We start from the raw sequence: 15077 nt of genomic DNA on the forward strand, positions 1-15077 counted from the left end.
TGGGACTCAATCCCAGGACCCTGGGATCATGACCTGAGCTGAAGGCAGACGCTTAACGACTGAACCACCCAGGTGCCCCTAAATTTTTTTTTTTTAAAGAGAGAGAGGGAAAAACAGAGTGTGTGTGTGGGGGGGTGCAGAGGGAGAGGGAAAGGGAGAATCTCAAGCAGGCTCCAAACCAAACATGGAGCCCGACGTGGGGCTTAAGGATCTCACCACCCTGAGATCATGACCTGAGCCAAAATCAAGAGTAGGGACACTCAATGGACTGAGCCACCCAGGTGACCCCAGAATAATTCTTACCCAACCTTATCAGCATTTTACTTCATTTTATTATTTTTAAGATTTTTTATTTATTTGACAGAGAGAGAGAGAAAGAGAGCACAAGTGGGGAGGGGGGAGTGGGAGAAGCAGGTTCCCCGCCAAGCAGGGAGCCCTATGTGGGGCTTGATCCCATGACCCTGGGACCATGACCTGAACTGAAGGCAGATGCCCAACCAACTGAGCGCCACCCAGGTGCCCTTCATCAGCATTTTAAATGTATATACATACTGTGAACTCATGAAAATAATTCAAATATTAGCAGATATTCGAGTGGCCCAAGATTAGCACATCCCTTTTGCCAACCTTTCTTTACTGCAACTTTAATAGCGTGTGTCTCTTGCATTACTACGGACAAAGGAAAGCACTCAGGAATCTGTATGTGTAGCCTGTGCACGATCGAGGCTGAAATGTTCAACTCTCCTTCACAAACAACTCAGAGCCTAGAGGATCTTAGAGATCCAGTTCGGCTGTTCCGATCACCTATAACCGAACAGCAACCAACTAAAGAGTTGCCAAGTTCCTTCATGGAAACTGTTGCACAGTAAACTAATCCTCAACAATGTCTCACAGCTTAACCGGCTCGATTTGCAAGGTAACTCACCTGTTTAGTTAGCGTCTGTGTGAGGATTGGAACCAGGTACTGTAGTGCTCCCTTGGCATAAAACTTGCTGGTGTGCTCAGGGGGTCGTCCTTGTTCTGCTGCCTGAGGAGAAACATAAAAGCAAATTCTGGACAGCAGCAAACAGGCTGATACTAGAGGCATACAATGAGAGCTGCCCAGGGGTTTGAACAGAAATACACAGAGCAAATGTACCATCACTGTGATCTTTTGGAGGTGCTCATTTCTTTGGTCTACTTCAATGGGATTCTTTTAGGCCATACATATAATCTACCTTAAAAGACCAAGGCAACCTTAAGAACTACCTTTCTTTTTCACAAGCTCAATTCGTATTAACAAGCTGCCATCTAACTAACCTTTGGATCAAGAGGTGTACTAAGTTTACGTAATGATGCCAAAAATAAAATCGTGTTTCTTAAAGTACGCAAGACAGTTTAAGGCTGGAAACAAAGCTTGAGTTCAGAGATTTCAAGTGCAGAACTAGCCCCTTTGTCTCTATCAAATTTCTTCACCAGAGTTAGGAAGCTGTCAGTTATGCATCCCATGCTTTCATTAGGACTTCCAAAAGGAAGTAATTCAGCATTGGACGTCACCTTGTTAAACTGTGACTGCCTGCTGCCCCCTTGTGTTCATGGTACTAATATCAACATTTATAATAAATCACGTCTGGGTGATCGGTAAAGCATGAAATGCCTCATTACGGGTCTGTCTCCCTCCTGAGGGGCTCTGGCTAGTAGAGAAAGCAAAATCTCTACAAATGGAGATGCCCTCTAAGCCCAGTCAGAATAAAGCTTTCCCAGAGGAGACTAATGCCCACAAAGGAGCTTTGTCAGAGAAACAACTCTCTCACCGCACAGACTCTCCCAGGCTCACCTCGGAGGCCTCAATGGCCAAGTCCATTTCCTCATCACACACATTGGACCAGAATTCTATCCCTTGTAGGGCCACCTCATCAATGTCACTTTTCATTGCTTCAATTGTGATCTTAAGAGGGGGAAAAAAAAAGACATCCCAGACCCTAAGTAAGTGCTGGTTCAAGTTAGACCCCCCCCACTTCTAACCACAAATATTCAAGTGTCAAAAAATGTAGATTTATGAAAGCTGGGTCTGAAATGAAAGGTAGAAATAGGAAAAGAACTTTTAAAATATATTCTTTCCCAGTACAAAGACAGTACAAGTCTTCTTGGCACATTATCGATGGCTTAAACATAATACTCAGACTCAAGGAATTTCCTTGATTTCATAATATTAAGTAAAAAAATTACAGAAGTGACAAAACAGCAAGAATGGTAAGTTTTGCAACTAGCTATGCTCCCATACGTAAAACAGAAATACTTACAGCAAAAAGAGCGGGACCCATATACGTCTCCATGTACTGATAATACAAGGACATTATCTTTACCAGATTCTGTAAGGCAGCCACTCGTACCTTTTACAAAGAAAAGATTAGTTTGCTATTTAGTTTAACAATGTAGTCTGACAAAGGTTAAGTCACATAAATGAGTCAGTAATCTAAAGGGGTCAACTGAGGTACATTTGGGTAATGTCAATATTTCCCCCAAATCAATTTCTTCCCTTAATTTTTTTCACCATCCTTATTTATTTTTCCTCTCCTTTTTTTTTTTTTTTTTTCCTTTAAAGGTGCCTGTGGAACCTACAGAGGCCTAAACTCAGGAATGCCACTCAGACTGGATGTTACTCCCACCTGTTTCAAGGGTCACAGTTTAGGTTACAGCAATATCAAAGCAGTTTCAATGGCTACAATGAAAAGCAGTCACTTGTATAACTTAGAGCAATTAAGTAGCAAGGGTGATCAAAAACCATTTCTTCCTTAAACCTTTTAAGAGGATGGCAACTTCCATTATGTTAACTTTCCAAATACTGTTTTTTCCTCTTTTATTAAGAACGGTAGTAGCCAAACCTTATTTCTGAAGTTACCCGATTCCCAACATTTCAAACCACTATGCTGGAGATGGCATTTCCCAGGAAAGATGGAAGACAGATTTCTCATCGGAGCTCACACTCACCCTTGTATCCGGACACTGTGTGGCTTCACAGACCACCTGCATAATAAAGTGCCTTTCGGACTGTAGGAAGAACAGAGATCAAGAGAATAAGACTACCAACCATATATATGGAGATTGTTAGACTATCTCTTCAGGGAAAACCTTGCACTCCCCTCAGGGACCCCATAACCCTGAAGCAATCAAGCAGCTTTCCCCCGACACAGTAATGGCACCATGAAGACTATCAAGAGCTTGCCCCCAGTGTCTGCTGTATGACCTGCCCTCTAAAGAGCTCCCTCATCTTTTAATCCCCAAAATGACCACTAACAAGACTCCAAAGAGGAAGTAAATAGGAAAATGTAGGTCACAGGGATTTAAATAAAAATGGTAAACAAACAAAAAACCTACATTAGGAAAACCCATTTCTTTATATTTAAATTTACTTCAAAGACAAATTTGTTGGGCGCCTGGGTGGCTCAGTTGGTTAAGCGACTGCTTTCGGCTCAGGTCATGATCCTGGAGTCCCGGGATCGAGTCCCACGTCGGGCTCCCTGTTCATCAGGGAGTCTGCCTCTCTCTCTGACCCTCCCCCCTCTCATGCTCTCTCTATCTCATTCTCTCTCTCAAATAAATAAAATCTTTAAAAAAAAAAAAAAAGACAAATTTGTTTTCTGGGAGGTGGCAAATCCCCCATCAAATGCAGGAAGATACAGGAGAACAGAGCAATGTAGTTATTTGCTACTATCCTAAGTCTTCTGAAATCTAAAAGGAAAAAGTCTGTTTTCTAAGCAATTAGAATTGCAATTTGCTTTGACTTCTTAGACCTCCCTACTTTGTCCACAGTGAGACCAAGAAATGGCAAAAAGCACAGCTCAAGTGTCAACAAACAAATACACAAAAATACTTGCAGATCATATAATCCAGTGATTCCGCTTCTGAGTATAGATCTAAAAGAACTGAAAGCGGGCCTCAAAGACCTACTTGTACACCTATGTTCATAGCAGCATTATTCACAATAGTTAGAAGATGAAAGGAAGCAACCCCAAAGTCCACAGACAGAAAAATGGATAAATAAAATGTGGTCTATACATACAACAAAATATTATACAGCCTGAAAAAGGCTACACAGGCTACAACATGTATGAACCCAAGACATTATGCTAAATGAAATAAGCGAGTCATAAAAGACAAATCAAATACTGTATGATTGATTCCACTTAAATAAGGTATCTGGTGTAATCAAAAGCATAGAAACAGAAAGTAAAAAAAGCAGTTGCCACTGGGAAGGGGAAAATGGGGAGTTGTTCAATGCACAGAGTTTCAGTTTTGCAAAATGAAAAAGTTCTGGTGACTGGCTGCAAAACAACATGACTGTAACTTAACACTATTGAACTGTACACTTAAAAAAGCTTAAAATGGTAAATTTTACGTTATTGTGTATTTTTACACAACTTAAATAATAGGGGGAAATATTTCCAGGCAAGATAAACTTTGTTTACACATTCATTTTCAAAAGCACCTTCCAAGGAGTTATGAACTAGCCCAACTTACATAATTTTTTTAAATTTAAACTCTATGCCCAACAAGGGGCTCAACTTCAAGACCCCGAGGATCAAGAATCAGATGCGCCACCGACTGAGCCAGCCAGCCGCCAGTTTAGTTTTTTTAAAGTAAGCTCTACAACTTTGTGTTTTTTAAGATTTTATTTGAGAGAGAGAACGTGTGGGTGCACGAGTGGGGAGAGGGACAGAGGGAGAGAATCTCCAGTACACTCACTGCTAAGCACGGAGCCAGCCGTGGGGCTCGATCTCAGGACCCTGAGATCATGACCTGAGCGGAAACCAAGAGTCAGAGGCTCAAATGACTGAGCCACCCAGTCGGGTGCCCCAACTTCCATGTTTTTTAAAATCCCAGAGCATACCCACACTTTGCTCTATAAAAGGAGAAACCTAAGCTTAGAAACACTTCAGATCACATTTTCCCCAAAAGCCTCCCAAAAGCAAACACACCTACTCCATGGCCATTTCTCACACAACACAAATCTTAACTAGAATGGAAATGAGTGCACCTAAACAAGATGGTACTTTCTAGACCACAAACTTAAAAAAAACCTTTCATTTAACTCTTACTTCTTACCTTCTGAACCTACTACACCTTTTTGTCAAAAGAGACTCACCTCTTTGTCAAAGTTTGCTTTGGTGAACTCCAGTGAGTTCAGGAGTGCATTTGTAGCCGCCAGCTTCACATTATTACTGGGCTCTTCTTTCCTCATCCCCTGGATTATGGCAGTCAGAATCTCATTGGATTTATCCTGTAGCTGCTCTGGGTCCTGAAACAAGCAGAGAAGTGCAGTGAGTAAAATAATGAGCTCATGACTAATCAGCAGTCCTTTTAACTGTGAAATCCACTCGAGTGAGTATCATGACTTTCTCTGATCTTTTTCCACACATTTCCATTTAGGGACAAACCACCTGCAAAATATCCCGGGACCTACTAGTCCAAAATTGAACCGAAACAAGTTAAATTCATCAACTTCATCTGATTTCTTAGCATAATGACTCTGGGCATGAGGTAATGCTGGCTTTTTCTTCCCCCTTCTGTGCAAAGGGAAATGGCAGTCTGGTGTTTTTTCCAGGCCATCTCTATCAACTGAAGTAAAGCTTCTGAGGGCCAAGGATCAATGCCTCGGCACAACATCTAGGTAGTCTAAGTCCAGGTCAAGTGTGGACTTCCTTGCTTCATCAAAAGTCTGTATATGGAAACAGAAACCAAGGGTGGTAACCTCAGCAGCAGCCACAGCCCCAGGAGGGCTGCATTTCACACACTACTGTGTCTCTGGTGGCTAAGCCAACTGCTGCAAGGGTTGGCAAAGGGTTTCTGTGCACGAGTAAATGAAAGTAACACAGCATCCTGAGGTACACTGAGGATTGTGAGAAAGGGATCCAGATCAGGGATGCTCCACAACAGAGCATATCCTCTTTTAAAAGTCTAGAATCTATACCTCTCCAAGCCTACAGATTTCTACTCTGAGCTTTGGATCCTCAACTCTCTTTACTTTAGGGCATGATTAGCAATGTGAGGATAAGTTAGCTATCCAAATATGGAAGTCTAGATTAAATAAAGCAGTCCTACTTGCAAAACACTCTGTAGTAGCTTAGTTTTCTCCATCAGGTAAGAACAATCCTAATACTACGCATGTCACAACTAGAGGGAATCAGAGCTATGTTAAGTTAGATACAGAGGGCAGTACTTACTATATCTTGGCAAATGTAACCGATAGCTTCCAATGTCGACTCTTTCATGTGCTCTGTGCTGTTGGGGTTTGTGACATTGGCCACCAGCTGAGGAATGAGTTCTGGCCACTGGTTCACTGGGATCTCTGCACAAGCAATACCAGCCACACACTGTGAGGCAGAACTAGGCCGGTAAGTTTCTGTGCCCAAAGTCTGCAAAACCTGTGCGCACACACACACACACACACACAAAACAAGACGAAAGATATCAATTTCTAATACTATTTGAACACATTTTGCCTACCACCACACCTCTTACATCACTCTGAATTTTCTGCAACACACAAAAGTAGAAAAAGGCATATACAGAATAGTCAGCTGTCAAAACAAAAACAAAACAACCAGCCTCACTACCAACACCAGCACAATCAACATTGTTCCAGAGCCTAGAAAACGAAACCAATTACTCCCTACTTCCAAAAGGACTCCTCCAAAGCCAGACATCTCACGTCAATGTTCAATGCAAGGTAAGAAAGTGAGAGTCAGAAGGATGACAATGTTAGAAGGCAAAGGAGAGGACAAAATTCACCTTCTAGGCTCCTTGTTAAAGGTACAATGGAAGGATGCTCACAGCCTTGTTTTATGGACAGAAAGTGTGGAACTTTAGAATGAGGCTAACTCTGGGCATTCAAATGGGTCTGATTCACAGTAGATCGTGGTCTAGCCTAATCCAAGGAAGAGATCTTCCAACTCATGAAATGTGGAACAAGCCTCCTTCCCTATGGTCAATGACAATTTAACCCCTGGGGTGACTTTCATAAAAGGCCTTGGTCAGGGAACATCACTAGATGCAGATACAAAGTTAATGACGTTACCAACACCTAAGAATGAATCTTTACTTAACTTCCAATCTGGAAGGATTTGTTCTGTTTACCCAAGAATCAGAGAACTCTTCTCTCCACCATCAACAGATACCAAGAACTAGTTAGATATGCCAATTAAAATGAGATTTGCTTATCGTTAAACAGGTCTTGTTTGAAATGATAATCGTACAAGGATTTATGTAAAAGGTAAAGGCACAGGTACAGATAAAGGATGAAGTCACAATTGACCTAAGGTTAATTATTACCATGATCAGCTAATTCAGTCAATGAACTCACTAAGAATCACCAGTCCACTCAAAAGGCAAATAGTTAACTGTTCCTGGCATGAACACAGGACAAAGCGTAGCTGCCAGATATTCAGGCCAGCTCTGCTGACTGGGTCAGGTCACTTAGTATCCTGCTTTGTAGCTAATAATAATGAACTCCCCATCTTTCCCCCATACTGTAGATCATCATCCCTGCCCGCCCCCACTGCCAAAGCTCTGCCCAGTAACAAACTGTTCTGATTCTAAATGAAGGTTTTGCTCTCTAGGGCTACCCACAGCTAGAATGGACTTTAAGAAAAACTGTATGTCAAAGACACGGAGCCGAGAGGCAGGGATAAGATGACCGGCCTAAAACAGCAGGAGCTTGGGGCACCTGGGTGGCTCAGCCGTTAAGCGTCTGCCTTCGGTTCAGGTCATAGTCCCAGGGTCCTGGGATCAAGCCCTGCATCAGGCTTCCTGCTCGGCGGGAAGCCTGCTTCTCCCTCTCCCTCTCCCCCTGCTTGTGTTCCCTCTCTTGCTGTCTCTGTCAAATAAAAAAATAATAATAAAAAAATAAAACAGCAGGAGCTGAACAGGTATTAACCCAAGTCTGACGAAGAGTTCCAGTTCAGGGTGCCTTTACACTATACTACACCATCTCCTGGTACAGATGTGGAGAGCACCGACTCCCACTGTACCTTTATCTTTCTTCCTTTAAATGGCTTCTGGAAGACCCCTAGTTAAATACTATTTGAGGTGATTTAGAGACCACAAAGGTACAACTCTTAAGTACAGGAAGATTGTTTTTGTTTTGTTTTTTTAACCTAGGGGGTAACCCTAATGATAATAGTCAATTATCAGAAAGAAGAGGAATAAAGGAGTGACCCTCTACTGTGTCCAAGACCCACATTTCAAAAAAGAAATACCCATCAACACTGAGAAAGTATTCATTACCAGAGGTGCTATGAAAAGGGGGAAAAGGCCATGATTAACATTCTTTCATGCAGAAGAGTTCAACAACACATATACAAAGTCTTATCCAAATTTTACAAAGTGTTAAGACTGATATGCCAAAAAGAGTCAATCACAGTTCCAATCATTTCTCATCTCATTTACTATCGCATGATTCGAGCAAGATGAGAAACTGAATGGGCACTACAAGCACCAAGATTTCCAGTGATTGATGGAATAAACTTCAATTGTACGAAATTACTGAAAGAAAGATTAAAATGTTATTACATAAGCAGACCCAATGTGGACAGAAATAGCTCTACATATTCCAAAGAAGATTCAAAATAAGTTGGCTTTCATAACCTAGTTCCCACAGTCATGAGTACTTTCATGAAAGACTAGAAAGAGAAGGGGTATATAACTTGAAAGAGATGTTGTTGCCCTTAAGGTGCACAAATTTACCTAACGCTGAGACCTCGAACCAGGAAACAGCAAGTATGATGACATGTGCAAGTACGCATTTAGGAACCCCCCCACCAATTTTCCCTCAAATACCAAGGACTAATTGCTTGACTTACCATTTTCTGTGCCTCATCCACATAAAACAAACCACTAAAGAAGCTCATTAACTGGGGGGGTGGGGAGACACCTGTCCATATATTCTGAGTATCTTTTGCTGCGGCTAGAATTACGGATTTTAACTCAACAACAAAGTCGTAAGACCTCCATGATGCAGAGCAAGGGACATTTAATTTTCCGCAAAACTCATCAGTCCACTCTTTAAACGCCCTGATTAAGAGCCAGATGTTTCTAAACAAAGTTTTTCATAATTTGCTAAATAGATAAAAGCACCATTAACTTCATATTCTTATTTCACAAACTCTTTGGGCTTAAAAGCCCCAAGAGATTATTTAGTTCCCCTTTGAACTCCACATAGTGCCAAGCCTAAACCACCAAAGAGTGAAAATTATCTACAACACAAGTTCAACAAGAGCAGGGACTGGATGACTATGAAAAAAATCACTTAGAAAGACAGGAATATCTAAGAAATATTCCTGAGCCTCACTCCAACAAAACAGAATCTCTGGAGGGAACCTGGGAATATATTATTGTTAGCAAATTCCCTAAGTGATTCTCAGAGTTCAAGTTTGGGAACCAACAATTTGTATACTATGCCAATTCACCACAGATTCTACAAATTCTGGCATCCAGTTAAAGTTCCCTAAACTGCTACAGTTTACCTTAGGTTTCTGAAGCATTCATTAATGGGAAATGACAGCACAGTACAGAAAAGCTAAGATGAGAAAGAAAATTTAAATCAAATACAATTTTTATCTTCAAGTGAAGCTTAAGTCTCAGAAACCTATTACACTGTCAGCTCTATCCCATGTAAATGACAAAAACACTGACCAAGATGTCTCTTGTAGGGGGTCCAGGAGGAGAGGATGGGGTGGGTGGGTGGACGATGAGGTTTCTTATTCCCAGAGGCTAACATGACCAAAAGGAGATAAAGTTACTTACATAATTCTTGACTTCCCGTCGAGCATTAGCATCAATTGCAAGCCACCTCTGCTGATATTGTGCCTTGATATCTGGATCTTTAGATGTCAAAGAGTTCTTGATTTGTAGACCAGCTGCGACTCTGGCAACCTGACTGTTTCCTGGATTTGCCAGCACTCTGGACAGTTCCACAAGGAACGTGGGCTATTAAGAGAAGAGGCATTTGTGAATGAAAAGTATCTCTTGGGAATTTTACCAACTGAGGATAGCTTACGGAGCACCAAAACATTGGGGGAAACCTAAGTTTTTTAGAACGTATCATAACATCTCGGAATATGCTACAATACCTACTTCAAGACTCCTATAAAAATGTTACATGGTACACAAATAAGTTACCCTCTTCTCATGCATCCTCAGCATTTATTTAACAAGGAGGTACAGATTTTCCTATCAACATCATTCTTAGTGCTCAAATCTTCGCATTAGATCTCCCAGAAATAAAGGAAGTTTGACAATCTAGTAGTCAGAGGATTCTTCTATTTAACAATGCCTGACAATAAATATTTGTTAAATGAATATGTGAAGACAGGGTAGAACGTAAAATTGTTTCCCTAAATTTAAAATATCTTAGTCCAAAAAGAATAATATTCAGGGCGGCTTTTAATCTCATGCAGGCAGGTAATCTTGCATTACAGAGGTAAATACTTACAAACCTGAAACAGATTTAGGAGGCTAGTCCTCTGTTTTAACTTTACGTGTTCAATGAGAGAAGAACAGTGAAAAAAGACTTAGTTATAAATTTGATTATATTTAGAAACACGGAAAAAGTGAAAAGATAAAAATGCCAAGGCAAATTTGCCAAGAAAAAAGATTTTACATTTAACAGTCAACGGTTAACACACTAAAGGCTCCTACACATTTTGGACTTGAGCTGTCCACTGAACATAGTGCATTTCTGAAAACCTTACTCAACCTTTCATAATGCACAGGTCCCCAAAACTACTCCCTGTTTAAAAATTTTAAGATACACTCCTCTTCCCTGCAGAAGGCGCTGTCCAAATGGAAGTTAACAGGAAAAATCAAAAGCAGAAAACAAGTCCTGCAATCACAGCAGAAGATAAATCTTAAAAGTTTTATTAATTATGTACCACTAAGGAATGTTAGGAATGTCAGAAAAATAAAATGTTAAGAATAGGATAAAAGGCTTCTTGTAAATGAGCAGAGGCAGAAACAGGAAGATACCCCACATGGAAGTATTATTGGTCTATACTAGCAGAAAAGAAATCCTTTCTATGGAAAGTTAAGAATTAAAAGTAGTAAAAGCTAGCACATAAGAGCACAATAAAAGCCACTTAAGGCAGTTTGTATAAAATAAGCCTTGTCACTTTTTTGCTTGTATTTCGCCTGGATTACAAAGGAACATGTTGGGTTACAATGTTATTTAGGCTTATTACCTATTACCTTTAAAAGATGTCAAGTATCATCCACCCTTCCATCTGTTCCCCATCCCCCGCAATAAGAGGGACATCAAAGAGAAACGTTACTGGCACACAGGCTGTTTCAACCAATCCATCCCACATTTTTATACAGAATCCAGTCTAGTGGACTTCTCATTTTTTCTGTACACCTTAAATATGAAAATATGAAAACGAGGAACTTTCCTCTGTGATTTCATCTGGGAACAGGCCCGATCAAGGATGAAGCCTCAGCCTGTTGTATGGGTACAAATTCAGTCTCTACCCATCGAAGTAAAAACAAAACAAAGCCAAAAAACCCCAACCAACCCCCACCAAAAAATAAATAACCCACAGATGAATACCCAGGCAGTAAAGGGAGAAATATTGCCGGGAGTGGGCTAGGAGGTATTCGGGTGCCAGGCCTGGCCATGAGCACAGTACCAAGGGGCATAGGAAAGGGTAGACTCTGGGAAGTAGGTGGAGAGAGTAACAGGGGCCACGGGACAGGAAGGAGAAGCCGGCCCCGGTCAGAGCAGGGCGGGCAGCTGGGCTCAGAGCTTCCACATGGCCCCTAGGCCCGGCTCCCCCACCCCCACCCTTGCTGAACACGCAGCGCCGCGCAACCTAACTTCCCTTCCCTCCCTCTTTCTCCCTCCCGCTGCACCGCCGCCCTCAGGCCGCGCGGCGATTGGGCGGCAGTCACCCCGGCGCGCCGCGCCATTGGCCAGCTGCCGGGGCCCGGGGCGGGACACACCCACCGGCTTCCCGATGGCGGGGTTAGGTTGGACCGGGGTGGGGGAGGAGGGGGACGGGATGGGGCGGGGTGGGTTCCCGAGGCCTGGGCCTCCGGGAGGGCGGGAAGGCCCGCACGCAGGGATGGGTGGACGGCGGGATGGGGGACGGCGGGGTGGCACGCACCAGGTTTTCCACGGCCGCACGCTCCAAGAACTTCTGCGCCGCTTCCAGTTCCAGCCGATCTGGGGAGAAGGAAAGTGGGAAGGGGACAGGGTCAGAGGGGCCAGGGTTTCCCCTCCCCCCACCCGGTCACCTCACCCCGACCCCCGGCCCCCGCGTCCTACCGGGAGACACGGTCTTCTCGAGGATGGTGATCAGCTCCATGGCGGAGGTGGTGGCGGGGACTCCTCCTAAGACGACGGTCCGGCTTCTTGGGAGGCGGCTCTAACTGGGGATGGGGGTTGGGGGTCGGGTGGGAAGGGAGGGTGGGGTGGGGGGCGGGGGTCACCACAAGCCCATTCACCGGCTCCCTCTTGGTAGTCGCCCCGGCTCCCTTTCCTTCCTCTTTTCCTAGCTTCCTCCCTCCCTCCTAATTTGTTGCTGGCGGCGGCAGCAGCTGCTCCTCTGGCGGCGGGGGAGGGACCCCGGGGGTAGCTCAGAGCGCGGCTGGTGCTCGGGTGGCGGAGGGAGAAAGAAGGAAGGGAGGCGGTAAGTGAACGGCGGCTCGCAGGGAGGGAGAGAGAGGGAGGGAGGAAGGCGGAGGGATATTCGGGCCGGACCTCTCCGCGGCGGCACCGCGCTCCATGTCGATTGGCTGCCGCCGTGGCCACGCGGAATCCCCAATTGGCCAGGCGGTCAGCGTTGAAGGGCCGCCCTGCGCCCATTCGCTCGCTAGTTTCAAGGCCCGGGTTGGCTGGGCGGGCAGCGGAATGAGGCGCGCGGATTGGTCGGAGGGAGGGAGATTGGGGTGGGGCAGGCGGGAGCCGGCCGCTGATTGGATTGGCCTGGTAAAGGCCTTGAGCACAGACCGGCTGAGCGCTGGGAGGAGGGTGGGCCAAAGGCGAGACTCCGGGCCCGCGTGATTGGCTGGGACAGTAGACGTTGATAGGATAGGGCGCCCAGAAGAACTGGGGAGAGGAGTTCGGGGTCGGGGCCGCGGAAAGGCGGGAGGCGCCCGCGGCTTCTGGAGCCTGGCGCGGGGCACGATGGGACGCCCCCGGGAAGGGGCGGAGCCGTGTTCGGGCTGCGGTTGGGAGAGCGCCGTCACTCTAAGGGGCGTGTTGAGGAGGGTTTCGCGGGCCCTAGCGGGGGAGGGGGGACCGTTAAAGCCTTGCACCGCGCCCACAGGAAGCTGCTTTCATGGCCAGGCCTACTTGGTACCAGGCTCTCAGCTGGGAAGGACCTTGAAGACCATGCGGTTCAACTTCCAATTTGCAGGTGTGGAAACTGAAGCCCAAAGGGGGTATGCAGCTTGTCCAAGATTACACAGCCGGTTAGTGGCCTGCCCGGGACTGGCCTTAAGCTCCCCTGACTGCCCTTGGCCTTACACGCAGTTTCCCCCTTCAAGGAGGTGAATGCTAATGCAGTTTTGAGGCCTAACTAAGGAGGGGTGGGCATTTGGATGCCCCCATCCATCGCTACCAGCTATTTGAAGGAAGAGAAATGTTTTCAGCCTGCGAAGGTACCCCTATATAGGCACACTCGTGAGCCAGGAGGAATGGGTTTGCAGGCATAAAGGATTGTAGCTCTCTCAGCCTTTTTTAGCTCAAATCCTGCAAGAAATTAATGAAAGCCTTTCTGTAGCAAAATGCACATAAAGAAAATGTGCATACATTGATTTCCTCTGAGACTGATACATGGGCTCCTGGCGAAGAATTTCCTAAATCACTACATTTTCACCATATTGACTTAGAGTTAATTGGATGTAGCTAGTTTATAGAGCTCTTTACCATATAGCCTGAGCTTTGCAGATTACCCTACTCTAGCCATACTGGGAAAACCTAGGAGGGACTCTGTCCTTGCTCAGAGGTTCTACCCAAGAATTAGGAAAGGTTGGCTAGCTACCCTCAATCCTTAAAAGAGGAAGAGGTCTTTCTCTGCTAGAGAAGTCTTTGCAGTTCTGCAGCTTAAAGTGTGGGGACCATTCTCACCCCATCCTATGACTGCTTGGTTTCCTATGGCTTAGCAGCCCTCCTAACCCCAGCCTTTTGCCTCATCTGTTACCTAAGGGAGGTGCACTGTCCTGTGTGTGTAAATTATCTGGAATCAGTGAAGATTAAGTAAGATGACATCCATGAAAAGCTTTTGAGTTGTCCTTATGTGGACTCCCCATACTACAAATGATCCACAGTTCTGCCTCACTCCAACCCAACTTCCTCCTGCCCCCCAGCAGTTTGCTCCACATGATAGTACCAGTGAGGGCAAATGGATTTTTTTTTTAAAGATTTTATTTATTTATTTGAGAGAGAGAGAGCACATGAGAGGGGGGAGGGTCAGAGGGAGAAGCAGACTCCCTGCCGAGCAGGGAGCCCGATGCGGGACTCGATCCCGGGACTCCAGGATAATGACCTGAGCCGAAGGCAGTCGCTTAACCAACTGAGCCACCCAGGCACCCGGCAAATGGATTTTTAAAGTATCTGGAATAAGGGGCACCTGGGTGGCTCAGTCGTTAAGCGTCTGCCTTCGGCTCAGGTCATGATCCCAGGGTCCCAGGATCGAGCCCCACATCGGGCTCCCTGCACCTTGGGAAGCCTGCTCCTCCCTCTCCCACTCCCCCTGCTTGTGTTCCCTCTCTCGCTGTGTCTCTGTCAAATAAAATCTTTAAAAATAAATAAATAAATAAAGTACCTGGAATAAAATGCTGGGAAGAGAATATGTTTTGCAGCAAAGTTCTAGTCAAATACAAGATCCTTGCCGAAACCCAAGTGAAATGATTTTTTTTTTTTTTCAGTTGAACCAAGGTTCCCGATGGTGCTGTCTAGTCCCTTTCGAAAGCACTCAACACTAGCCTGCATTCAGCAAAGGCTAGTGAGGGACTGTAACACAAGTGTTTAGCACACAGACTCCAGAAACTGCCTGCATTCATATCCCAGCAGTGCCACTTCTTAGCTTGTGTGACTTACT

General features: G+C 44.8%; 1 protein-coding gene across 1 annotated transcript in view; it reads right to left on the reverse strand.

The window, feature by feature from the left end:
* KPNB1 (karyopherin subunit beta 1) overlaps positions 1 to 12670 on the reverse strand; it is a 28094-nt gene extending 15424 nt beyond the window's left edge. Inside the window, exons 1-9 of the mRNA XM_035026975.1 lie at positions 12299 to 12670; positions 12138 to 12196; positions 9784 to 9966; positions 6204 to 6404; positions 5126 to 5278; positions 2971 to 3030; positions 2283 to 2372; positions 1817 to 1927; positions 926 to 1027 (exon numbers count right to left, since the gene is read on the reverse strand). Coding sequence (XP_034882866.1) covers positions 926 to 1027; positions 1817 to 1927; positions 2283 to 2372; positions 2971 to 3030; positions 5126 to 5278; positions 6204 to 6404; positions 9784 to 9966; positions 12138 to 12196; positions 12299 to 12338 — 999 coding nt within the window. The 5' untranslated portion in view covers positions 12339 to 12670. The remainder of the gene's footprint in view (positions 1 to 925; positions 1028 to 1816; positions 1928 to 2282; positions 2373 to 2970; positions 3031 to 5125; positions 5279 to 6203; positions 6405 to 9783; positions 9967 to 12137; positions 12197 to 12298) is intronic.
* Between the last annotated feature and the right edge of the window lie 2407 nt (positions 12671 to 15077).

Source organism: Mirounga leonina, unplaced genomic scaffold, assembly GCF_011800145.1.
Source record: "Mirounga leonina isolate KUSES-001 unplaced genomic scaffold, KU_Mleo_1.0 Mir_200, whole genome shotgun sequence".
NCBI classification, from domain to species: domain Eukaryota; kingdom Metazoa; phylum Chordata; class Mammalia; order Carnivora; family Phocidae; genus Mirounga; species Mirounga leonina.